Source organism: Tetrao urogallus (genome assembly GCF_951394365.1).
Source record: "Tetrao urogallus genome assembly, chromosome: 20".
In the NCBI taxonomy this organism is placed as follows: Eukaryota; Metazoa; Chordata; class Aves; order Galliformes; family Phasianidae; genus Tetrao; species Tetrao urogallus.
Genome location: NC_136833.1, coordinates 3,346,045 through 3,372,609, shown reverse-complemented (window position 1 = coordinate 3,372,609; position 26,565 = coordinate 3,346,045). Strand labels below are relative to the sequence as shown.

At 44.0% G+C, this 26,565-nt stretch overlaps 1 protein-coding gene across 1 annotated transcript; it reads left to right on the top strand.

Annotated features, from left to right (window-relative positions):
• Positions 1 to 3,640: 3,640 nt before the first annotated feature.
• Positions 3,641 to 26,056, top strand: LOC306954089 (protein spinster homolog 3-like; the record flags this gene model as incomplete). The annotated part of the gene is made up of 11 exons (XM_079545148.1): positions 3,641 to 3,848; positions 6,254 to 6,319; positions 6,746 to 6,882; positions 7,404 to 7,555; positions 8,425 to 8,491; positions 9,060 to 9,250; positions 10,947 to 11,099; positions 13,579 to 13,768; positions 18,362 to 18,427; positions 22,985 to 23,083; positions 25,889 to 26,056. The coding sequence occupies 11 exons, from the start codon at positions 3,641 to 3,643 to the stop codon at positions 26,054 to 26,056; spliced, it is 1,497 nt and encodes a 498-aa protein (XP_079401274.1).
• Between the last annotated feature and the right edge of the window lie 509 nt (positions 26,057 to 26,565).

The window sequence follows — 26,565 nt, the reverse complement described above, 5'->3', positions numbered from 1 at the left end:
TCAGCAGCGGAGCACCAAGGCTTCCTTCCTTCTGGCCAGGGAACAAGTATTGGGAACAACAGGGGAACAAGTATTTGGTGAACGTGCATCACTCAGAGGAGCTGTAATCCAAGGGCACTTTGTAGTAGATTCTTGAAAACTCTTCAGTGGAAACTGGAAGCTCTCACATCTCCTGTGTGTGAACGGTGCCATCTAGATTGCAGGCATGGCACGTGTGTTGGCAGGATCTCACCTGGTTTTAATTAAACCGGCAGGAACGCCCCAGCGGCTGTAATGCATGCTGCTTCCACAAGTCTGAGCCGGTTAACAGAGCGCTGCCTGTGAGCGCATCTCCTCACCAGCTGCCTCCTGCTGGCACCACCGGCTCGTTCCTGCTAAGGAGAACGGCAGCACAGGGCAGGGCTGAGGCCGAGTAATGGCAGGTGCTCAGTCAGGTGGAGCGACAGCGCACTGAGAGCCACCAGGGCTGCTGCCCAGCTGCCGAGTGTGTGCCTGGACAAGCAGGATGCTCCACATGAGTCACGGCCAAGGACTCCCTCGGTGAGTAACAGCTAAGAAGATGAACTCAGTTGAATGCTCTGTTTGAAACGAGGCAGCTTCCTAAGTGCATACAACTGCCACAGCTTGGCCTGCTGAGTGTCAGCCACCAGCTCTAACCGTCACCAAACGCATGTGCTCATCTGGGCATTCTCGGTTGCATTTGTCAGGTTCAGCCATCAAAACAACTTCTGCTAGCACAGCCAGATGCAGAACGGGGTAAGAAAATACACTGCTGTGTGCATGGACGAGTGCCAAATGCCTGCAATAAACAGGTTCCAACTTGCTGCTACCATAGAAGGATTTAGCTGCTGGTGACTTCTTGCATGACACAGCTATGAGATCGCATGCCTAAATGAACCATCAGAATGGAAATGGTGAAGCAGGATGCTGGGGATAAGAAGTGCTCATTGCATTGCACTGACACCGGGCACACCTACTGGGAACTCTGCAGGCAAACACTGTGCTCTGTTCCAAGGCAGTCTATATCCTGACTGACAGAAATGAACAAAGAAGGAAGGAAAAATGTTTGTCTATAAAGAAATGAGCTGTAATCCTACCTAAAAAAAGTTAACTTGCACTGTTCAGTGGTTTCCTGCAGTCAGAAGTGAACGGTGACAAAGTTTTATAGAATCTTTTTGCTTGGTGTTGTCTGCACAAACATGAACATCTTGGTCTGAGAAAATGAGAAATAGACTGTTAGAGGCAGAACAGTTACCAAAGAATGATGCTTATAAAAGCTGCCAGAGCAAGGCTAAGTCACTGCGGACCTTTTGGCCACAGACTGTACCCAGCAGTGCGAACCTGAGCAGGTGGAAAGACGTGGCTTGGAACGCTGAGGGAAGGGAGAGGGAGATGTCTGCTACCAGCAGCTGGGGCAGAGTTGTGTTCTGCTCAGCGCTGAGTTGCTGTATGACAATCTGACCTACAAACCTGTGCCGCAGACAGAACAAAATGCCAATCAGTATAGCATCAAAAAGTCTAAAAGCGAAGTGACACTGGAGCAGAGGATGGGGTTTAAAGCGATGCCTGCGGAACAGAGCTGCTACCAGGGCAGGGCTGGTACCTGGCTCAAGTAACAGGAAACAGAAACGGTAAAGAAAGCAGAAGGAGAACCTACAACTCCTGAAGCCAGGGCTGCAGCAGGACGGCCGCCAGCTCCCTTTGTTTGCAGCACCGGCTCCGTGCTGCTGGATAGCCGCCGCTCCCGGCTCTGTGCGCCCGCTACTTGGGCGCCACCCTGCGGCGCAGCGCGGCGGCGCCTCCCGGCCGCTCCCATTTCCTGGCGCTCTCAGACGCGGTCAGCTCTGCACGGCACTGCCCTAATAAAGCAGTGCGATGGATGGATGATGCCAGTACTCACTGGAGGTCCTGCAGTCTGTAGAAGAGAATGAGTTGCAGGAGTGATATCGAGTAAAGAGCAACAAGAGCTTCCCGATGCGGTAAGCTGGCACACTGAATGGTTTTCAGATGCAACTTAAGTGGAGTTCTCTGTAGGAGTGGGGAAAGATACCCATAGTCTATAGCTAAATCCTTCATTAAAAAGTTGAGAGCCAAGATGTTACCAAAAAAGTTCTGTTTTGCAATGAAATCAACGTAGACTTATTCATGATGAAGATGGGCTGAGCAGGAACACGCCTGCTGGCTCCTGAACAGCTCAACCTTCATGAAGTGAAGATGGAATGAAATACCGCGCTGTTAGGCACACCAGGGTACAAGAGGCCAGACTTCACAAGATGGCCAAAACCTTAGATGCTGATTTGTTTTTCAGTTTAGTGTGACACAGTCTTTTAAAAAAAAGCCACCAAAGCCCAGCAATGTTTTCTTGTATTCATCCATGAGTCATCGACTGATCTGTAACTGGTCCAACTAACTGCCTCATTCTTAAACTCTTACTGGTTATTTTTTCACTTCAAACTTTCTTACCAGGATACAATAAAAGGCCCTCTGAAGCTGACAATCCACAAAACGTCTCAAGAGACATTATGGAGAGTTATTTTTCTAAAAAGATGAATGTAATAGGAAAATACATCCTGGAAAAACTGACAAAATGCACTTTTTCAAGTCTGAATGGACAGAAGAAAGGCAGGGAAGAAAGGTGCCTACACACAGTAGAGAAACCGGAATGCCTTCCTTCGTTCTCCTTTCTTCCCCTTTCAGACCTCTTTTTGGAGGAGAAAGGGGAAGAAATGTGGCTGCTCAATTCAGGTCTGTGGAATGTGTGCAGTTCCAGCAGGGTTCTGAGGAGTATGGTGATGTTTCCATCTCTCTTTTCCTGCTTGCTGTAGCGTTCTGCGGTGTTTGGGTTTTTTTTTTCATTTGTCTTTCTTTCATTGTCATTTGGTTTAATTCCCCCTGCTTCCTACACGAAGTATTCTGCAGTGTTAGCTGTGCTTAAATTGCTGACTTGACCTGAAACCTCGGAAATCTTGGAAAAGATTCAGTTCTGGGGGCAAATCTGGCACTGCAGGGCAGGTAGGAGGTAATGGGAGGAGTGAGTGGTCGGGTGGAAGGGACAGCATGAGGTGGGCCTGTGTTAAAGGACAGGGATGTGTGTCTGTGGGGGGATTAAGACATGAGTTGCAGAGAAAGCAATCTGTCCAGAGTTGCACAGGAAGTCTGTGGTAAAAGAGGGCTCAAGTCCAAGGCAGGTATCTGATTTAGTGAACTAACTTATCTCTTTTCTTTCTCTCTGTTCTGTAGGAAGGCTGGTTTTAGCTCCAGCAACTCACTGAGACCTCGGCAAAGATTGTTCATAACTTTTTTTGCTATGCAGTATCTCTGAGATCATCATCAACTTGTGCGCTTTTATTTCTTGGATGCACAGTGGATTATTGTGCCTTTGGCTGAGTCGGCTCTTCACTGTCCTCAAAGCAAAGCACTTCAGTATTTTTGTTCAACAAAAGCACAGGACTAAAACGTTTTATTTTATTAAGCTCTCCCTGCTACAAGGAACATTTCACTTCAGTTTTTAGTGGCTGGGCTCTGTCGCCGGAAATGACTGTAGTGGCTGAAGTTCCTCATAGCCTGAGCGCAGAACTTCTAGCTTTGTTGCACCGAGGAAACGCTTCATAGCATGCGGTGGCTTTTTGCACTGGGCAGTATGCAGAACCCAAGTGCACATGAAAACACGGACTTGCAGCCCAGGGTGCCTCATGAGGAGCAGAATTATGGAGCTACTGCAGCGCGTGTGAGACGAGGTCCACAAGTGCCAGTGTCAAGGAACAGGCCAGCAAAGAGAGATTACCTGATAGTTGGTGTGCTGTGCTACGCAAACCTAATAAATTTCATGGATTGGTTTATTGTACCAGGTAAGAGTCTGCTTCCTCTTTCTGAGGAAAAAGAAATCTAAGTTCTCAACAGCTCTATTTATTCCTCAGTTACAAGTATTCTGTATTGTAAAGGTATGCTTTATGTCTTTTCAGTCTTTCTTGTTTAGCCTGCAGCTCGTACTCTCTGTGAAACTTCAAATCAGATTCCTGAAAGACAAATAAATGATGTATTAGTTACTCATCATCAATAGAATGCTGTTAAATGCTTAAGTTCATACTTTGAAGCTATTATAAACAAATATTAGCACACAGAACAACTGGTCAATTGCTTGTGTCTGGATTTCACAGAGATTTGCTGTAAAACATCTCTATTGTACACTTACTGCATCGCTGGCTCTGGTAGATGAGCTGTGGCATTCCTTCATCTGAAGAGCAGCGATGTCACTTCCCACATTAAAAGTATGAAAATTATGTGCAAGTTTCTTTGAGGAAGGCTTAACTTCCTCCTGAGCTGGTGGGATTTGTATGATTTCTGCAATAAGAGTGTAATACAATTCTGCAAAGAGAATGGAGGCTCATTTCCCCAGGGATCACCTACCAAATTGACAAGCCTCCCAAAATACGAATCTTTGATTATTTATTAATTAGTCTGTTTGTTTACTGACCCAGGCATGAGCAGCAAAGCACTGCTTCTATTACAACACTGGGAAATGTGTTTTATTTTTTTCTCTGCATACATACACTGTGTCTGGTGCAAATTCTTCTTAGGATCACTCCTCAGCATCTATCAAACTTCCAGGGATCTTACCTGGAAACTGGAGGACAGGCTTGTGAGCTTACTGTATTTTACCTCTGAGTGGCCTGGAAATCATTGATGTTTAAAAACTTTGAATTAATATTTAGGCTCGGCACACAAACTAATTACTTTTACTGCTTAGACCATTAAGAAATGCAAGACATTAAGTCAGTATCTTTAAAATGGAGAGGTCAATGAATTTAGGAGTTAAAGCTTTTTCTATTGAATGCTTGTTAACCACACATCTAAGAGGGAAGGAAGCATGAAGGGGTGCATGCTGAATGATACTGCAAGACTGTTAGTGAAAGAAATTCAGTGTATGAATTCAGCTGTCAACTAAATTTCACTGTAGAAGGGTGGGGGACAGAGGGGGATGAAAATCCCTTTGAGCAAGAACTGGGATGGAGGGGGGCAGGCACTTGGAAGTATGAAGTGCCAGCAGCCATTGGGCTCATTCCTGGCTTTGAACTATTGTTTGACTCCTGTGCATGCTAAGAGCTTAACATTTTAAGCAGGTCTGTGAAGCAGAAGTTGCAAACAGCTCAGTTTCTTCTGTGCGAGTACCTGCAGGGATATGCAAAATTCAGGAACAGAGATGCCGCTTGTATTCAGGCCTTTGAAATACCAGACATCTTCTTTAATTACAGTATATCACCAAAGTGCTTTTTACTTAACTCTATGGCTTCTTATTCCAGGGGTACCTTGCTTACAAACTGCACTTCACAGCACAGCAATCTGCTCTGCAGTGCTGGAGCTCAGCTGCACTGCACAATTCTTGCACCAGTTCTCTTAGTTTGGCTGTCCACACATAGCAGTGTTTTGGTAACTATAAGTTAACGACAAAGTGAAGGAGAGGCACAGATATTTAGTTAAAAGTAAACTTATGTGTAATTGTCTGCTAGAATTGAGACTTCTACTCACTAACAGCAGTGATCATGCAGACTTGTGCCCTCCTGTTTCCCTGTTCCTTTGGCATTTGCTCTCTGGCTGGCCCGTTGCTGCAGTGATCTGGAGGGGGACATTTTAATGGTGCTCAGTGTGAACGTTGGTCGGAGTTAAATTGTGGCTCCAAGCAGGTGTTGTAATAGCTGCGGTTTGTACCGAATTCTCCACTCGCTCAAAACTGAAGTTCACATGATTCAGCATTTCTGTGTGTTGATAATCACCTACTGGAAAGAACAGATACGACTAATGGCTGTGCTGCAGTAATGCAAAATCTAAGGGAGCCGTTTGTTGTGAGCGAGGTTGCAGCTTTGAGTTTCTGAGACCGTTTGAAACTCTCTAAATATGAGAGTCATTGAGAGACGCCCACAGAACCCCCTGCGCTGCTGTGAGTCTGGAGCTTGGTGTGCACTGACTGCAAGTGCCATCAGCACTCGAAGCACAGCAGCTCTGATTGAAATTGCTGGTGAACTGACTCTTGTAAGACCGATCCAGTGGAAGATTACAAATTTAATCTGCAGAGATAAGAAATGTGAATATTTCTTTTATCTGTGTTCGTGGCACAGTAATGGTTGACATGGAAGCTGGCAAGATAAACGTGCTGTGGTTCTAGCAAACCATCTTGAAATCAACATTGGAGTTGGCAAATTAGCAGAATCACAAAGAATAAAGTGTACTTTGCTGTCACTGTTTAATTCTGTTGCAGGGATCCTGTTAGATATACAGAAATACTTTGAACTTGGCGACGGGGCTGCAGGCCTACTGCAAACAGGTAATAAAATCACTTGCATTCAGATTTGGCTTGTGCCTATATGGTCTGTGCCTAAAACACAGCCTGATATTTTCCAGTTCCTTCTCATGTGTGGCATTGCTCGCTCCCGCTGGTGGGAAAGCTGTTTAAAATGTGAAACTGAAAGCTGAAAGACTTTGGTTCAGGGGAGACCAGAGCTCAGACTTTGAAAAATCCCACAGCACGTGAACCATGAAAGATGAAAGAATTTCTAAGTAAGAAATACAGAGCTTGAGCAGTTTGTGCCTGCTATATTTTTTGTATTGTTCTTCTTTTTAAATAAATCTCTATTTGAGTTTATTTCTTCAGACTCAGCACACTGAAAAATAAACTGAGTTTGTCTGAGAGGTGAGAAGTACTATAAGAACAATTTGACCAATGTTGTCTTTGTACCTTTTTGGATTCTAGTTTTCATCTTGTGTTACATGCTGGCTGCTCCCTTCTTTGGATACCTCGGTGACAGATACAACAGGAAAGTCATCCTTGGAGCTGGTATTTTCTTCTGGTCTGCTGTAACTTTAGGAACTTCATTCATCAGTGAATCAGTATGTTTGTTTTTTTGGAGGATACTACTGAAATCACCTTGCAGGATTTGATAGAGTCCTGCTCTGATCATGTTTGGAAAAGCTGTAAGTGAGCTTTCACTCCCCAGGCCTGGACGCAGTGGGCTCTGTGCTGGAATGCTCTGTGGGACGGTGGAGCCCAGCTCAGGCAATGGAGCACATGCACACTGTAGGTGCACGTGATGGAATATTAATGCTGTCCCAAATTCTGGCTGATTGCATCACCGGGGTGCAGTGCATCGGCCAGCAAGCCTGAACAGTCTATTGATCACATCCTGAAGGTCTCTGTGGTGTCACTCTAAGAAATCACTACAGTGCAGGAGGCAGAAAGCACAGCAGTGGGATGTGAGCAAAGCAGGTGTGGATGCGGGAGCCATAGATACATGCAAAAGTCAGCTGCATTTCTCCCCTGGTACATCTGACTCATTAAAATACACCTCTTTAACAATGATCTTTTTTTTTTCCATGCCTTTTTTGGACCACACGATGCCTTTTACCTGCAGCATTGCTGGATATTCTTTCTTTCACGAGGGCTGGTTGGCATTGGCACAGCCAGTTATTCCACAGTAGCTCCTACCATCATTGCAGATCGGTTTGATGAGGGAAAAAGGACCACAATGTTGTCTGTCTTCTATATCTGCATTCCAGTGGGAAGGTTGGTTTTCTTGCTATCAACTGATCTGCCTTCTGAAATTCTATCTGAGCAGGCCTGCAACTTAATGTGCCCTCAACCTTGATTAGACAGATTCTGACATGTATCTGCACTGGTTCTTGCACAAGGATCTGTCACTTGCTTAGCATCTCCAAATAGCACTGATTGGGTTAATTTTTAAATTTACTTTGAAGGAAAAATCACTTTTCTCTCAACATTTTGGGAGAAACTAAGCTCTGAAAACAAGTTTTAAATAAAACATTCAATTAATTCTAAAAGAAATATGAGTGACTTATTGATTTATTCAATTGAAAATAGAAGTTTTAAAATATTTGTTTACCTGACAATTTTGTTGTGTCTCTCTATTAAGCACATCCTAAGGAGGAGTTGGCATTTTCCTCCCCTCTTTTATTCAGATTGACTTTGTGTCTGAAGGAGAGGTGGAGAAGGGCTTTGTAAGCGTTTCGGACTCTTTATTAGAACAGGCAGTTGAGGATGAGCCCAGAATCCAGACTAAAACAAAAGGAATTCCTGCAGGGCTTATTTCACACAGCTTGCACAGAGGGGAACAAATAACAGAGCACTCTGTGTGCTGTTTGATCTGGATCAGTGTCATCCTACAGAGCGTATAACCCAGTGGAAATCTGGGATGTTATTACCACTGCCTCAAGTCCGCTCTAAGGAGATGAGATTCTCTTCTTAATACCCATTGGCAAGTAAACCAGCAGAGGCCATGAGTGTTGTTTCTGTTTTATCTGTTTTGAAAGCTATGACAGAACATTCCCTGTGCTCTCCCTAACTGGTGAGACACGTTGTTTCAGCCAGCACCAGTTCCTTAGCACCTACTGATGATCCCCTTCTGTGTCTTACAGTGGTCTTGGTTACGTCCTGGCATCCAGCATGGCACATGTCACAGGGGACTGGCACTGGGCCTTCAGGGTGAGTTCATCACTTCCACTCGTGAGCCTGAGCCATTTGCTGTGAAATTTTGGCTGAGGTTTGGACTGATGTGCTCACGGTGCTGAGGTGAGCAGTGGAGGGGATTCCTGTTCCTGCTGGGACGAGTGCAGTGTTTCTGCCTGGCTCTTGTGGAATGAAGAAGATATAGGGGAACTCAAACTGCAGCCAGGGCAGGTGCTGATGTTCCTCTCACCCCAGGACACACTTGGAATGGTTGTACAGCAGTCTTTTATGGCTGCATCATCGGTCCTTGGGTTTGTGATCAGAGTACTCCATGTAGTTTTCAGCTGGATTCCTCTAAAATCAGAGGAAGCAACCCTGTGTCTCTATGATGGGGAGGGGACATTCATTGTCCTTCCTCCAAAGTCGCCTAAAATCACCCAAATCCCCTCTTCATCGTTATGATTATGATCTACAAAGTCACACAGATTTCTGAGCACACTGACAATTCTCTGATATGCAATTCTGTATCTGAGTTTGAGTGGCTGTGGAGTTTTTGCTACAAGAAAAAACAATATCCTTGATCTAACCAGCTTTGTGTCCACAGGTCACTCCTTGCATGGGAGGTTTAGCTCTGGTTCTTCTGATTCTGCTGGTCCCTCGCAGGATCCAGAGAAGGACAGAGGCACACAGAGCACTGAGCATCCATGGCTCTTTACGAGTAGCAGCCGAAAAACCTGGTGCACAGGGAGCTGCCAAGACTTCCTGGTGTCAAGATGTCACATCACTTGGCAAGAAGTAAGTGATTCTAGCAACAACTGAAAAATGCCCATTCTCGTGTTAGAAGTACAGCTTTCAAATCCTACTCAGCTCCTCTGTACCACGTGCTGTAGGCAAGGTGACTGAAATGGCTCTGACAAAATCTTTCTCCCACCCTTTTACAGGAATAGTATGAAAGAGATTGAAAATTGTTTTTGTTTTGTTTTGTTTTGTTTCCCTATTGCAAGGGGGAAGGAGGCAAAGCAGTGTTGGCAGAGCGCTCCTGTTTAAATCCTGTTCAACTCTCCACCAAGTTTCCCCTTCTCTCTTACTTCGCATGCAGGTGTAGGTTGCTGCACTTTGCAGGTGTAACTTCATCTGTAATTCTTAGCGCCCGAGGAAAGTCGGATCAGCGTGCTTAGGCAGGAGGCTCCCCCCTCCGTTACCCCGCAGCTGGCGGATATGTGCCGAGGTCGGGGAGGAGGAGGTGGATCCGCTCTGAGAACAGCAGGTGCCGCTGTGCTCCTGCGCCAGACCCCGCTCTGCGTTGCCTGCGCCGGCAGCCTGCTTCCCTGGGGTCCCGATGAAATGCTTTTCGGTTAAAGAGATGCTCGTCTTGCGGCTGTGGGACTTTCTTTGGAGTGCTTTCCTTCTGCAGGAGCCGGCGTTTTCTAATTGATGATTAGATTTGCATCCTATTTGCATCCGGAGCAGCGAGGTCATTAGAGGCCGTTTGTGTTGGATGACAGTTTGCAGGCAGCAGCAGCAGCCTGAACCTCCCTGACGTGTCAACAGCCAGACTGATGCCAAGGCTGTTTTTCTGCAGAGAAATTCCTTACAGCCTCCTGCAGTGTTATAAAACTAGAATTCTGTTTTCTTTTCCTTTTGGAACAGATTCCCAAAGCACAAGGGCACTGTCAAAAGCCATGCAGTTCCATGCTGCATTAAGTGCAAGAGCCTCTTATCTTTAAGAGTCGTAGAATCAGATTGGTATCTTAAGAAATCCTCTTGCTGGTAGTCACCTCCTCACTCACAGCACTTCTATTTCATCTCAAGATTTCACAACTCCTCTTTGATTTCAAAGGGGATTTTCTATAGACCTCTAGCTTGAAAGAGCTCAGTAAAAAGTTCATTTTCTACTAAAATAGGGCAGTAAGGCAACATGATTCAAACATTTCTCCTTCTGTCTGATAGCTCTTTGTGCAGACTGAGATCAGTTTTTGCTTTATCACCTAGAATTACAGTACTTGAACCACCACTCCTTAACTGTTGGAAAGAGGCAGAAGTTGCTCTTCTACACTGGTTATACGAACAGCTGAAATCCACCCCAAGGAATTTAAAGTTGCACTCAGAACCCTTTAATTTAGCTGCTAAGTCTCAGAATTCTTGCCCACTTTCAATTGTTGTAGTTCTGCTATCAAAAATGTCACAGCAGATGTTTTAGAATACTTAGCAATAAAATCTACAAGAGACCATGACTGGCACTTAACATGGAATCAGTAGGTCACACTCTTCACTCTAATTAGTATTTTGCTGTCAAAATTCATTGATTAAGCACCATCGAAGTCCCTTTCTTCACGTGAATGCAGTCATAACCGAGAATTCACTGAGAATGCAGTCGTGCTGAGATGTCTGAGTGGACTGCTTTGCTATGGCTGGACACCCTGGACGGTGTGTGTGGGCCCAGCCTCGTGTCCCTCTCTTTCAAACAGCTCTCATTTCCTTCATCTTCCAGTTGGAGCTTTGTCTGGTCCTCGCTGGGTCTGACTGCCATGGCCTTCGTCACTGGAGCGCTGGGGCTGTGGGTGCCGATGTTCCTTTACAGGGCTCAGGTTGCCCTGGGCATTGTGCAGCAGTGCCTGGAAAAGTCCTGCGACTCATCTAACAGGTGAGCTGTGCAAGGCTGGTGAAACGCACCGGGGAGCGGCGTGCAGTGCTAAACCACAGGCTGTTTCCAAAGGTGAAGGCAGATGTGACTGTGAATGCTTTGTGAAGGCAAAGAGGTGTGAATGTTAGACCGAATTGCTTCCAGGTATGCTGAGATGCTCCTATTTGTTTATGATCACTCGGTGCACTGGAAAGATGCTGCCAGCCCTGTCTAAGTAAAATGGAAAGAAGCAGTAAGAGGAACGTTTACAGGGAAAGAAGCAACACTGGAAAGGAAACTTCAGTTAACTATTGACTCTGCACCTCATGCCACTTACGTACACATTTAAGCATGTTTAAATCCTGCATTTTAGTAACTCTCCTATTACCTTCCTGTTAGTCTGGTTTGAAAAAAAAATACTGCTGTGCTGGCTATCTTTGTGAGTCAAAGCACAAAGTTAACCTTGATGAATTGATCTGGTATTGTATTATTGTGTCAAATCAAGATAATTTGCTCATGTGAATAATTGCCAGCAGAGCTCTGCTTACAGAGACAGTCAAGACCAATAGAGATTCAAATTTTGGGTGGGCAATGTTCATTTACAACAGGAGAGGAATCTATTTTCATGATGGATTTCAGAGAGAAACTGTCCAGTTTTAAATGAGTGGGAGTTACACTGAAAAGTCATCCACAGGTGCCTCGATGGGAAATGCAGTTGTCTTTCCATGGATGCCACCACCAGCACTTTATTTAACAGCAAATAACACGAAGAAAGTGAGTGAATTAGGAATTTGATTCAGGGTAGAGAGAAAAAAGGAAGCTGAACTTTTGGAATACTGTTAGCTGTTAAGCTGACAGTGTTAGCTTATCTTATCTTATGCTTTGAATTGTTATTCCACAGTGGTGTTGCTAGAGCAGACGTGATTTTTTGGGTAAGTAAAAGGGAGCTCTGATAGTTTAACCTCATGTACTGCATCTTACAGGATGCTCTAAAAATAACCTTGGTGTGAGCTAGTGCCAGAGGCAGCAGAAGGCAAGTTGGAGGCTGCTATTCCAGGGGGATAGAGAGAAAAATAATACAAGCAGCTGTGTCAGCCTGCAGCTGGGAGTGCTGGGAGGACGGAGCTGCGTGTTCCCAACTGCTCAGGGATGCTGTGAGGATGCTGTCCCCTCTGGCTGCTCAGAAGCTGAAGGCTTTTGTTAAGGATAGAGCTGTGTCACTTGGACTCTCTGGAAACACCAGTGCAAATAGCACACAGCTGACTCGGGTCTCAGTCCTTTCAAGATAGATAAACAGGCACTGTGAAGTTTTTATTCTGGTCTTTGTGCAGACATCTTCAAACAGATCAGAGAGGTATGTGAGTGTTCTTAAGCCCTAAAGGATCCCATAGGGTCCTTTCCCCAGGATTAGGATTCTTTGCTTTCCTTCTCCCTGTCAGCTGAACTGTGCTCTGATTTCTTCCAGCTGTAGGTTTATTTCTGCTGCAGTCTACAGCACTTGAATTTTCTAAACACAATTCTGTGAACGCTTAGATAAAGTCATGTCACCTTGGAGTTGCTTCTCTTGGACAAATCTGCAAATTACTTATTCTGCCTGTTCAATCTATATTGTTTCTAACAAGCCGTACAGAATCCTGAAGAATTTACAGGAGGATCACAAACGTGCTTACAATTTGTTATGTAGTATAGCTATTTCTCTTGTAGAGTCTTTGATGCATTAAACCATCAGTGGCACCACTGGTCTTGTTTCAAGAGGCTTGCTTTGCCATTAGGGTCTCACCTGAGTCAGAGAGAAAAGTTTATCAGGAAGACCACTGGAAGCTGAAACTTCTGATCTATTTGAATGCATACTCTTAAAAACTTACTGTTGCCGGGGAACAAATTTTCATTTTCAGATGCAAAAGCTGGGTGGCATTTGAAATTCTGCATGCAGAAAATTCTACATGGATATCCCAGTGGTCAAGTATTCAGTGCTCTGTGCACAGTTCGAGTACTGGTAGCTGTATCCCCTAGGCAGAGAGGTGAGCCGTCTCAGCCTGAGGGCTCTAATTTAGATGTATATAATTCTTGTGATAGGATCTCTTTCCAGGACAGCAGATTGTGATACAGAGTTATTCCATCTGTTTTAAGGATGACTGAGTCAATCAGTTCCCAGGCTAACCAAGATGACTGTGCCTCCTCTGAATCACTGCGTGTCCAAGCCAGGTCATGCTGGGAAGAGTCCTCCTTGAGGCTGGCTGTGTAATACCTGCTCAGTAAATGGGGAAATACTCGCTCCACAGGATAGAGCCTCTGTTGCACAGGCATAGCTGCAATTGAGGCGTGGGACTAAATCCATTTAGGAAGAGTGGGAGGGTTAGATCAAGTGGAGTAAAATTCAAGTTGCCAACTAAAGACTCTCTGAAGCCGAAGGTATAAGCTGACAGTGGGACATCTAACACCAAGCTTTTTCTACAATGCGATTTTCCTGCACTTAACTGCTCCTTTGTTTTGTCACCAGCCTAATATTTGGAGGCATCACCATTGGGACGGGAATCCTGGGCGTCATTGCTGGGGCAGAAGCTGCAAGAAGACTGAGGAAAACCAGCAGCAGAGCTGATCCTCTGATCTGTGCCACAAGCATGTTTGTTTCTTCTCTGTGCCTCTACATAGCAATCATGGTGGCCCAGAAGAACATCCTTTCCACTTTTGTGAGTGCCAGTTTGTCTATCGCTAGGAAGTGTCTTCTGGAATCGTGGGGAGGTAGGGAAGTGGGAGGGGGAGGAGAAGGATTGCTACTGTTGGATTCCTGTAGTTCTCTAGACAATCAAGAGGTTTCATTAATTGGGACAGAGAGGTCTGCTAGCTCCAATAATGCCTGTGAGACCCAGTGAGCATTACTTGGCCCACTGAAGGGGGTAGGCAGGCAGAGTGTCAGAAATCAGAACTCAGGACATACAGACTTGGCCTGGGCTAAAAAAGAAGATTGGAAGCCTGCATGGTTGGCCACATGAAGCTTGAGCGTCCGTATGCAAAAATGCAGTTAGAAGAAGTCTCAATCTTGTGTTAATTTTTAATGCTGTGTGACTAATTTAGTGTTCTTGTTTCTTTTCACTCTCTGAATTGGGACTGTACAATACACAGAGTTCTTGCTAAGAATAATTGAACTGTCACCTTCAGTGCCCCAAATCACAACCTGATGTTCAAAGTCAAGCTTTTGGCAGTGCAACATGACGTATAAATCACTGAAGTTCTGTTTTCAGTAAAGAGAAAAACAGAAACTTAGTATGGATGAGGAATAGTTCAAAAAACACCTTGAGAGAGAGGACTGAATGTAAACTTTATTTTAAATACAATGTGGTGAATCCACCATTGCTGCGATTATCATAAATAAGAGGATCCGAGTAAAGTTAATTACAGTAATCAACAGCTCTGCAATAGGGTATTTTTGCAGCTTTTTTGCTTCTCACACTCGTTCAAAGAGGTTTTCCTTTTGACTCCTCAAGAATATGCATTCCTGTGAAAAAACCTTTAAACCAAAACTAAAAACAAATGGATTTGCAAGTCGGTGTGTGTGTGCAAAAAGCAAAATGTGAAACTAAAGATTACTGTTGGATCCAAGAGCAGAGATAGAAATGCCCGAAGAAATCACCATTTTCTTTTTGGCCCTTTAGGTTGCTACATCGTCCCATCCTGAGCACCTCCTTCAGTTCCCTTTTGCCATTAAAGGTGCAGTGCCCAGTCAGAGCTGTGTTTGGTTTGTCAGTCTGTATTACTGCAGTGAATCAGTGCACTTTTCCAAACCATACCTTTTATTGGGACTGATAAAACAACATTTGTTTTAAATATTTCTCTCCTTGCGATCAGCATTCTATCTTCATGCTGTTACCTGGGAGGAAATTGTAAACCAGGATGTGGATGGCTGGGTTCTTTAGGTTTCTTCCCATGGGCAGAGCAGTTAGTCCCACAAACAGGGACTCTGCCATTGCATCTTGTGTTTGATGTTTTTGCTTCAGGTGTTCCCACACGTAATGCCCGCAGTGCGCAGGGTAACAAATCAGACATAATCCTAAGCACCTTTTTCTGCTAATATTTTTGCCACACGGCTGTTTAACCTCTGCCTCCTCTGGCACCAGCTGTGCCTCTGCCTGCTTCCCAAACAGGATCTGACACGAGTCACACTGGTGTGGGAATTGGAGTGGCATGCCAGCTGGTGCATCTAATCCGAGGGCTCCCGTGAAACAGATCTTCCATTTCCACTCTGGCTGGAAACTGGCTTTCCAGTTGCTGTCTGTCCAGGCGCTCCAACGTTAGCAGTCCTGTCTCCATCACTTCACTTCAGTGCAGAGGTCACTGAGGCAAAAAAGCCACACGCACTGCTTGCAGTTGTAGCAGTTTTTGTACGGCGCTTTCCGCTGTCTTGAGTGAATAATGAAAGGGAATGAATGGGTGTCCTCTGCTATGGACGAAGCTGGAATGAAAGTTTGAAAGCACAGGAATTCTTGAGTTAACACATAAATATTGCAGGACTTGCAGGTCTCTGTTGGAGTGAACTGCAATGTCATGAGGTTTCTCTCTTTCTGGACACACAGTTCTTGATTCCAAAAGCTCTTTGAGAAGGCAGAGAAAATGACCTGGCTTTGTTACCACAGAGGAGGCTCTGTCTACACCTTTTCCTCTTTCCAAAAGAGGACAAATACGCTGTCTGCATGCAGCAGCTGCTTTGGAAAGTCACGTCTGAACCCTGCATCGGAGAACTTTGGAACTTCAACTCCAATGCTAAGGGAACTTCAATTGGAATGGACTTAGCATTAATGGTATTGCTGTATGGAGACACAGTCCTGCCCTGCAAATTGCCTTTGGAGGAGACACTGCAGCCCTTGTCTCTGATACTCCTGTGTGGTGTGGAGCTTTTGAACAAAACAGCCAGACAACACACGGTCCAGCCATGCTAACTCTTCTTTTTGTCTGGACATGTGGCTGTTTAAAAGCAGAACCTGTGTTTGATGTTAATTGCAATCCACTTCTCTTCATATTGGCCTTTCACAAATGGCCATCTACAAAGCAAAATCTCCTTAAAATTTGGGATCTTGCTGTGGTTACATCCTTTGAAAACCAACTGCAAGCATTCAGTCTCTTAAAAAGTTGTCCTAGAGAAGGTGACAGCAATAAAACTGTTTCTGGATACACTTAGCAGATTAGAACAGGGATGTCACCAAATTGATTGCATGAATTTATTGGAATCTTTTTCTGTATTAATTTAAAAGAACTTAAGACAGTACAAGGAATATTGAGAGGTTGTAGAACCAGAAGGATTTGCTTTAAATAAAGCACTGCTTTCCTGCCATCATAAGCACTTCTCCCTTGCCAAGTGCAGTACTTCCAGGACATCTTCACCTGCTTTAGAGATAAAACAGCATACAACTTTCTCATATTTATAGATTGCAGCTGTTTTGCTGTTGGATGGATGAGAATGCCATCTTTTCAACCATACTGCATTTATTCTGCATGAGAAAGTACAAAATTGATATTGATTTTAGACAGAATATGTTGGTATAATCTGTAGAATGATTTATTGTTTTCTCTTTTTTTCTAATGCCCTGAAACTGCAGTCCACAGAAAACATTAGGAGAGAAAGAAAAGCTAACAAAGCTGCATCTCAAACAGTAACACAGTCACATGTGAAATAATTACTCTCTGCAGCATGAGATCTCAGCCACTAAGTATCACATCCACTTAGCATGGATGGCTTTTCATTAATTCCCATTCCTTCAAACTCTGTGTTGAGAACATAACTTGCTTCCTGAAGATAAATTTTACACTCTTTTCTCACACTAGGCATGACATGCTTCTGTTCTTAGGGGCTTGAAGAGATTAAATGACTTGAAAAATCATGAAGAAAAAGGCAAACATGAAACAACTCTATAAGTACTAAATACATACAGGAGATGGAGCGTTCAGGGGATTGAGCAATCTGTTACTTGGTGTGTGAAGGCAGGCAGTCTATAGTCCATTGAGGATATAGAGGAACAGATGGGAGACTTCAGAACCTTGCCTTCTAACCATTTTATTTTCATCCTGTGGTATCTTGAGTGTCAGCTAGGATTTAAAGACATCTCTTTGTTCTTTGTTTCCCCCCCGTTTCCCCTTGACCTCACGTATCTCTTGTTAGCTATGGCGTGACCAACAGAATGCAGGTAAACTCACGTTGTTATCACTGTGCAGCAATAAAACTGCACTTCTACATCTGTCCCTAATTTCCCTATGAGCACTGCTTTGACTACTTCATACGCTGTGTCTCTATGTTAAACAACAGCATGTTCCAGGTCAGGGGAAAAAAGGAATGAATTTGGATCTTCCAAGAGAGACTGGAGAGCATCAGCTGGAGATTAGATGGTGAAGGGCTGATTTTTTGAGGTGGACTGCAAGGTTTGACCTTGTTGGTCCTTATTTCTGTGCAGCTTGGCAGTACGTGCAGTACTGCTGACCACGTTACCAACACATTTCATTCTGTGTTTGGCCCAAAGTTTATTTTCCAGGTGCCATCTGACACGGAGGCCTGTGCCACTAAGTAAAGTAAACCTTCTAGAAGAGCTCCCTCCCTGCAGTGCAGCTTTAATACTTTCTTCAGGTATTGATTAGACTGTAGAGCCTGCTCAAATCCATGACCGGGTCTGGCTGAGAGGGTTAATCTCTTCTAAGACAGACATAAGAACAGCTGGGGGCCCTTCCCCTTTTTCCTGATGACTGAGTTTCCATCTGTGATGAGTTATGGAATTCCCATAGGGCACCAAGTCTTGGAGGCTGCCTGACCATAGGAGTCCATTTTGCTTCAGAAGTTACCTCTCTGAAGGAGCCTTTAACAGTACTTTTACCAGCACAGAGATATTCAACTGATTTCATTTGGAAATCTGTGTAAAAGGAGATCTTTGAACACTTTATAAACCCTGTGCAGGAGGCTTCACAAGATTTGCCTCCCTCCTCTTCTCAGTTCAGCTCAGCAGTTCAGTCCATACAATTTATTAATGAGAGTGCTTCTGTATTTCCTCCTTTGGCTCTTTTGCCAAATATTAGCCACACAAAGCACCTCACATACCTTCCCTGGTTCCTTTTTCCATATTTAAGATGAACGTAGTGGTTGTAAGCACAGACACAGTTTAATTCATGAAGAGATGGGTATGTACAGCAACTCGTCGAGATAGGCACAGTTGATGAGGCTGCCTTCATCTTCATGCTAAGGGATCTCAGTGTGTCTGTGTAGTCACTGTGTGTCTGTATAGTCACTGCTTTCTTCTTTTCTGCAGATTTTTATTGCATTTGGAGAATTGTTTTTATCTGTCAACTGGGCTGTTGTGACAGACATACTGTTGGTAAGTGCTTGTGGAACTATTTGCTTATTCTCAGCTTTTCACAACAATTTAGCTCATATGTGTGCATCTTGCTTGCCAGGAAGACCTGCTTCCTCCTCCTAGGAAGAACAAAACCTTGCTAAGAATGCCCTTTCTGGGACCCTGCTAATGTCTGTGTTGTAACCTGGTGCGTGGTGTCCCAGCAGAGGTGCTGCTAACAGGACAGGTGTGCTAGTGACAGCCCGAGCTCACTGTAAGCCCAGGAGAGAGGCACACTGGTTTGGGTGCAGCTCCTGCCAGTGTCCTGCTGCTCCTGGGGCCCACAGCAGTCTGGATTTTGCGTACAGCTCTGCGCTGTTGGATCTCCGCCAGGAAAGGTCTCCCTCAGAAAGAGGATCACTTTCTGCTTTTAGGGAGAGGTTCTACGTTTGTGCCCAAAGCTTTGAAAAGAGAAAGTCGATATTCTGTAAAGTAATGTTAGTCAATCTGTTACACTTCTTTTATTTTGTGAACTATCAGCAAGTTCCTTCACTCCAGAATACGGTGCAGATAACTTCCAGAGCTTTCAACAGCTCTACATGCGAAGATGCAAAGTCTGGACTTTCTACTCACTAGAATTGTTTTTGAGGGATCACAGTGTCACAGCACAGAGGGTGTGATGAAACCCAAACCCTTCAAGCAGGATGCTGCCTGAAGGAGAGATTGTTCCTGGAGGTGTAGCAGTGGCAAAATGCTGATGCAGTTGGTACAAATAAAAGACAAAGGAAGAAATTGTTTAAAGCTCTCAGGACTTGTTAGAGAAGACATGAAGATAAGGGCAAAACACAACAGAAATCTGTGAGTTTCCTACCCTCAGGCTAATGATGGGAAATCTTGAAGAGAGCCTAAGCAAGGGTCACATCAGCATCTCCTTTTTCGTAATAGTCTCGTTTCAAGAGAGTTCAAATCTACTTGCAGATTGCTGAAGCAATTCCACTGTCATAATAAATCTTTCATATAATAAGAACCACAGTGAATGCATTAATGTGTAGCACAGCATGCAGTGATGCACAGTAACGTGTCACAGGAATTTAGGACTGTAAGGAAAACTTGCAGCCTATGGTTCATGAGGAATATGGTTATCCACAAGGTTGCCATCATTTCTTGCTGCCCCAGGAACTGAAAATTCGCTGCTGGGGTTGCTGTCAGTGTGGCCTTATTAGCTCAGAGTACACACCTTGACTGGCATTCCTCACAGCTGCCTAAAGGAGCAGTGAAACAAATGAGCAGCAATAAACGTATCTTTGTTACAGCTTTTGGTGTAAAAGATGTGAAATTGCGAGGCCAAACACAGAGAACTTTCTAGTGACAGGAGGGACAGGCCATGAAGCACTGTGGAACTCTGCTTGGCTGAATGGCCCCTGCCTTGATGACACAATAGCAAGTGTCTTCATAGCACGAAGAATCTTTCTTTCCATTCTGATGGAGATGAATGAATAAAACAACCAACATTTCATGGTTATTCAACAAAGCACTGCTGACACTGACTGCCATGTTCTGTTCTCCAGTTACTCTTTCGCAGTACTGCTCTCTACAGGTCAGTTTTGTGCAGCCTGGAAGTTTGATAAAAAGATAAAGCTGCAGTCAGCATTAGTGAATCGGCTGTCTGCTTCAAGCTCTGTGTTTCAATTCTCTCCCCTGCCACTGTTGAAGAGGAAGATGGTATTACTGAGTTGGATGCTGTTGATGCAGGATTGGAAAGTAAGGCACAAGGGAGTGCTGGTCCCAAGCTGCAAAGCCTGCAGGGAGCTGTGCTTGCATTCAGTTCAGTCGCTCCGCTCTGAACTTGCTTAGGGAATGCTGCATCCTATTACAGCCGGTACAAAATCCATTGGAGTGTCATTGCCATATCCTCCATCCACATAAAGTAAAGAGAGGAGGAAGTTTTCGTCTCCCAAGTGACTGACACACTTCATTTGTTTTTTATTTTAGAGCATTTTGGTTGTAGGTTCAAGCAATACTGCGCTGGCTGGCAACCAGTGGGAATGTGGAGAGTAGAGCTCTGCCATGGTGTGCTTCTCAGAGCAGGGATGCTGTGTGCTTTGCATGGACCTGTGGAATCCTAAATGATAGTAATTGTTTGGTCAGAAAAATGATGGAATTCAGCTGCATCTGTGGATGGCTGCTCATTCAGTGCCAATCATATTTGGGATTTCTGTTTCATCCTGCTAAAAATCCAGGTTTCAGTGCATTACTTCTATTACATTGACAGAAGGATGCCATAATTAACAACAGGAACTTGTTTTTCTGCATTGTTTCCTGTGTGATCTGGTAGAATTTCAGATATTGTGACTGGATTTGCTAATGCTTGTTCATATTTTGCCATGAAAATTACTTTTCCTCCTCCCTATATGACACCACCAGGCAGACAACGTAGCTCGGAATTTGTTTATCCTGTGACCTGCGGAGCACAAGACAAAGGAAGATGTTGACTGACTGATAAAGACTTTCTTTGTGGCTAATACATCAAGATGCATTGCATGTAGCAACCTCTGTACCCCTCATTCAGCTGTAAACATAGCAGTACCTGCTGTATGGCTGCAGTCAAATCGTGCAGGCAGAGCAGCGCTGCAGCTGCCTTGCTTGCAGTGCCTGGGCTGACTGGGAGGCTGTCAGAGTGAGTCTCCTATGAAATACTTGTTTACCATCTGTGAGGTACTGGTACTCGGCATTTTGGGCTTTTGGCAGCTAAAAGCAAAAGAGCTGCTGGAGCTGGAAGCTAATATTCGACTTGGGAAGGTTACCAACATGTTCCTGTCTTTGTTTATAAGTGCCCTGGGAGGTGCAGAAACGTTTATCAGCCTGTCTCTCCCATCTGCTTTCTTAGCTGACAGCTCTGTCACAGACTCTAAAATCTCCAGAGACAGGACTTGCAAATTGCAGTGTGGGCACCTTGTGTATCCATCCAGGCATCCAGACTGGCATCTCCTGGGAGATAGCAGAGCACAGAGCATCACCTGCACTGCTGACATGGTGGGAGCTCCTGGGGGCTACTCTGGACAAATTACTCCAAAGTCCATGTATGTGGCAGTGATCAGTTTCTTCTTTTCCTAGTGAAACCTACAGCGTTTTGAGCTTTTGCATAATGCTTCCATTCTGTAGAAGAACCTGAATAATAGCACAGTGAGAGTATGAGGGAGCCTCTAACTACAGGAAGCTGCTATCTTTCTTGTCCGTTTTTCTCGTTAGAGCTTGGTTCCAAAGTCACAGATACCAGTGCTAAGCATGCTGAAGGACGTGTGCAGGACACAGAGAGAGAAGGAGCATTCATGTCCTCCAGTGCCTGCAGCGCCCAGAATACGTTCAGGACATACCAATATTTGGTCTGCGTTTCTCAAACACAGCCTGTCATTATCAGCAGAAGAAAGAAAACCGAGTCTTGGGCAGATGATACGATATCCTCAGAGAGCCAACAGCAGAAAACCACCAGTGCAGTTCTGCCATAGTTCTGTTAGGGAGCAAACTCTGCTCCCTAAGCCCACAGTTATCCACTATGGTTTGCTTATCTCTCTCATTCACTCTGAGAGGGAGACTGAAATATTTTCTTTTGTTCTCACAAGAATAACTAATCTTGCTGTGGACAAAGTTGCTTCCTTACCCTCCAGTTTTAATTTCCATTAATGCAATTCTTTACATTCACTGTGAAGATAAGGTATTGATGCTGCTGCTGTGATACAGCTACATCTTAGTGATAAGAGAATATTTCTTTAATATTCTGAGGCCTCTTCACACACATAGAATGATAATAAAACTCTAAGTTAAATGTGAGAGCAAAACCTTTTCTTTCCTCTATTCCCAGCATGTTGTCACACATGTTAGTGGTTCCTTGAAGGCAGCTATAAAGCTACAATAGCTTCCATACCTTGAGTTTGTCTCTTGGCAAAATACATCATCCCATTAGAGAGCGTCTGAGACACCTTAAATGATGCTCACATAAATCTGCAAGAAAAGCCCAAGTAGAGGAAGAGAGGATATTAAGCATTTTGTCTGTGGTACGAGCAGCTGGTAGGAAAAAACAAAGACATAAAAGCTTAAAATTGCCTCTGTCTCATTCTGTGAATGCTTTTCCCTTAACCATGTAATAATATAAGTGCATTACAGAGAGAGACACAAACAAATTATGTACAATCATACTGTATTTCCTCAAGCACAGTTTGTTTTCTTCAGTAGCACAGACGTAAAGCCCCTATTAAACCAAAATGACTGTATTTCATTTTAAAAAATAGCTATAATCGATGTGATCCGTTGCAGCGTTCTGGACACACGTCACATCTTCTTCAAGCTGCTGTTTAAGCCCTGTGCATTCAGAAGCACAGTCACTCTGAGGTATGGTCATCCAGGTGGCTGCACTCAGCTGCTCTCCAACTGCAGCAGTCTGTAATCAAGCCGCCTTCTGGTGGGGCAGGCTGGGTCCCCTGCCTGAGCCTTCATGTGATTTGCAGGGTCTCAGCTGACACCCCTCACAGCAAAGGCACCTCCTTCATTCATGAGATGCACTCTGATAAAATCCATGCTCTTGTGTGTCGTGTTTCATTTCAGTACGTCGTGACACCGCGGCGGCAGTCTACAGCTATTGCCCTGCAGATCTTGGCGAGCCACTTGCTGGGAGACGCAGGCAGCCCGTACCTCATTGGGATGGTAAGGGAATTTTCTGCTTATCTGGGTTTTCTTTAAGGAGGCTGAAAGGCAGACACTCTCAGAAGTAGAGGCTCTTCCTGGTCTGAAGCTTGGAAATCAGTCGAGCTGTTGGCCCTGAGTAATCCTGATACTGGAATTCAGAGGAACATTCCTGTAAATGTTTTTAAGTGGGATGCAACTTCTGGTGCTGTGTCTGTAGGTGTGAGCAGTTTCCTTGCAGTGTGTCGAAATTTTGAATTTGAAAATTGATGAATTTTGAAGGCACACGTTTTTGCAAAGGCAGTATCGTGGGTGTTGCATGTCAGTACTTTTTGCTAAGTTAGTGAGGAGTTTCATATGAATTAACCATAGAATCACAGGATCAGTTAGGTTGAAAAAGATCTTTAAGATCACCAAGTCCAACCATTCAGCTAACACTGTGAGCCCACCACTAAACCACGTCCCTAAGGGCCCCATCCATGTGTCACCTGAGAAAAAAATCAAATACTATTTTATGCATTGAAACCTCAAAGGATTAACTCAAATTCTCAGTTCTGAAACCTTAAGATTGGTCAGCGTTCTGTTGAAAATCACAAGAGTCACCTCAGTGACTGCCTTTTGATATTACTTGACATTCAAGGCTCTGGTTTCAAATGCCCTTAACCTTGAATTCCTATACTACTTGAGAACTGTTTTCCTTGCCCTTCCTACAGCACCTTAATCTTACGTGGTTCTGGGCAAAGCAACCTACTACCACTTTTTCATTGTAGATGATTTATTTTAGTTCCAGTGGATGATATCTGTCAGTGTTGTTTCCTTTCTTCATTAATTTTTATTTAAGGTGTGCAGTAATTCTGCACAGTAATTGCTTTTTATTCCTTAAAGGACATGGAGGAGTGAGAGAGTTTGATGGAAGATTGTATCGTTGTTGTTCTGCAAGTTTTGTTCATATGGAAGTCATTTTAAGATGTTCACTTCAGGAATATCTGTTCTTTCACAAATAAACAGTGACATAGTTAGAGCCAGACAGAAATGTGCAAGCAGGCTGGTCCAGCCAGCCAGATCTCCCTTTTGCTCACCTGGATGAAAGTAGGAATCTTAACTGTGTAATCTGTCCAGCAGAGAACAGTCCTCTCTCTCTGAGGGACTCCTTCTGCAGCTCACTTCTTTTGGCAATTGAAGAGATCCATTTTCTCACTGGAGTGCATTATAAAACCATTGCCCAAGCACTGATTTGGCCACATTCAAACATGACAGCCAACATCCTTGTGTCACTGAAACCACCAAAAATGATTCAGAAAAATGGGAGGTTCTTAAAAGCTGGTGTATGCCTTGTGCATTCTCCACTCTTTGACTATCTTACTGCTTTATGCCTGGGAGATGAAAATGTTTGTATTTATTTCTTACTGTTCTTTGCTAACTTTGAGGCCCAGGCAGGACTTCCTGCTGAATGTGCTGCTGCATCCTGCTGGTAACTGTGTGCAGAACACTTCTTGTGCAGTACCTGGCACGTGGTTGCCTTAAATAGCAGCCAATTGAGAAGAGTGAGATGACAAAAGTTTGTCACGGTGTATCCTCATGTAACCTTGCAAGTTTGCAAAGAACAGAGATGATAAATCCAGGAATAGAACTGTTGTATGTCCACGTGGGGTCCCTGGCAAAGAGTACCTCACTGTGTTCTGGAAGGCTTCTGTGTACCAGGACACCAGCACTGCCCATATCTGCTGCTGATTCAACACTGAATCTTCTGTTTTCAGATCTTCCTGTTGTTTGCTAACCTACTTCAATTGAGGCTTTAGCTTATAAATTCTCAGGAGAGGCAGCGAATTGTCTTTTTCTGGTTTCTTCCCTTTGCACTCCAGAGATTTCCTTACTTTCTAAATTAAACACACTGGGTTTGTATTTTTGCTCTTTTCTTAGCTTTAGTCCCTATGTGCCCATTTAGAGCTGATCTTGCTCTTATCTCCTTAAAATGTCAGTCACAATCATGTTAAACCCAGCAAAGGTTGAAGAGTCTCATAATAATGCATTTCCAGTCACGTAGCGTATTGTAATATTGTAAGGTATATGTGGGAATAAAAAGGGCTGCATTCAACATTCATCTTGTTGTTTTGCTAAGAAGAGTCTTTAAGTTCCTGGGTTAAATATTGAACCCTGTAGGTTTTTTGAAAGTGGCTTTGCTGTCTGCAAAAATGAAATTCATTATAGCTTTTACAAACTCATCTTCAAACCAGTGAAAAAAAGCAGCTGCCTGGTATCTTCTTCCCACTCCTCGCAGTATCGCTCCATTACTCCTTAAATGCCTTTTGGCTCCAAACCAGATTCCCTTCTTGTCTCCAAAATCAATTTCTAGCTCTTCCCTTTTTAATGGCTATTGCTTCTCGTGGCTGTATCGGTGCCAACTCTGTTGCTATTCATTTGCTGCTGATTAGGAATAGATAAAGTTATCCAATAACATCAAGAAATGATATAAGTAATTGCCACACATCTGTCCTTTGCAGGCTACCTGGAGATGGGCTAGAAAATGGTAAAACGAGTTAATGGTTACCAGTCATGATAAATATTGGTTGCAGTATTTCTTACTCTTGTGACTCGAGGCACTAACAGAACAATAAGCCATGAGATACCTCAACCAAATGGAAGTGGAGCAGCAGTGCAGTGCAGGTGCACCAGACACTGGGTTTGTCAAACCAAAATAGCAGCAGGCTTTTTGTCCCACCTGCTCAGCTTTATTCCTTTCAAGGACCACAATGCGATGAGTCTGCTTAAATCATGAGAGAAGTATGGGTTTGTCTCAGATTGATGACAGCATTATTCACTCCCTAGGTCTCCAATGCTATTCAAGCCAAGAAAGATCAGTCATTCCAGTGGAGTTTCTGCAGCCTGCAGTACAGCTTCATCATCTGTGTTTTTGTTGGTGTCTTTGGAGGATTTTTTTTCCTCCTGACATCTTTCTACATCGAGGAAGATCGTAAGGAAGCAGAGCAGCTTTGATGTTCCTATGTATCCTTTAAACCTGTATCTGATTTTTTTTTCTGATGTATGCAAGCCATGATACTGACTCTGTAAAGTTAAAACACAAACTTATGTACTATGGTAATGCTACAATAGTTTCTATAAATAAAAAAAAGCAAAATCCCTCCAAAGCCTCAGATTTAACAAATCTCTCATGTCGAGCAGAACAGACTTCACAGAACACACAGAGAGCACAGGAGTGTGTTAGTGACCCCTTAAATGCTACAGGATAGGCAGTAACAGAAGAGCTTTACAGCAGGTAAGGCACCACTGAAGCCTCCGTGAAAGCTGAGGTTCTTGCTCCACTCAGGTCTGTGCTGCCTGCTAGAACCATAACTGTCCTTCTGTAATACTTCTCCCTCTCCCCTGAAAGAAGTCACATTCAAAGTGTAAAAAATCTAAAGATCTGTTGAACTGGACAGAGCCCTGCCCTTAATTGCCTGGGTTCTTACAGCTTCCTTCTGCTCTGACTTGGTTTCCCAAGTACC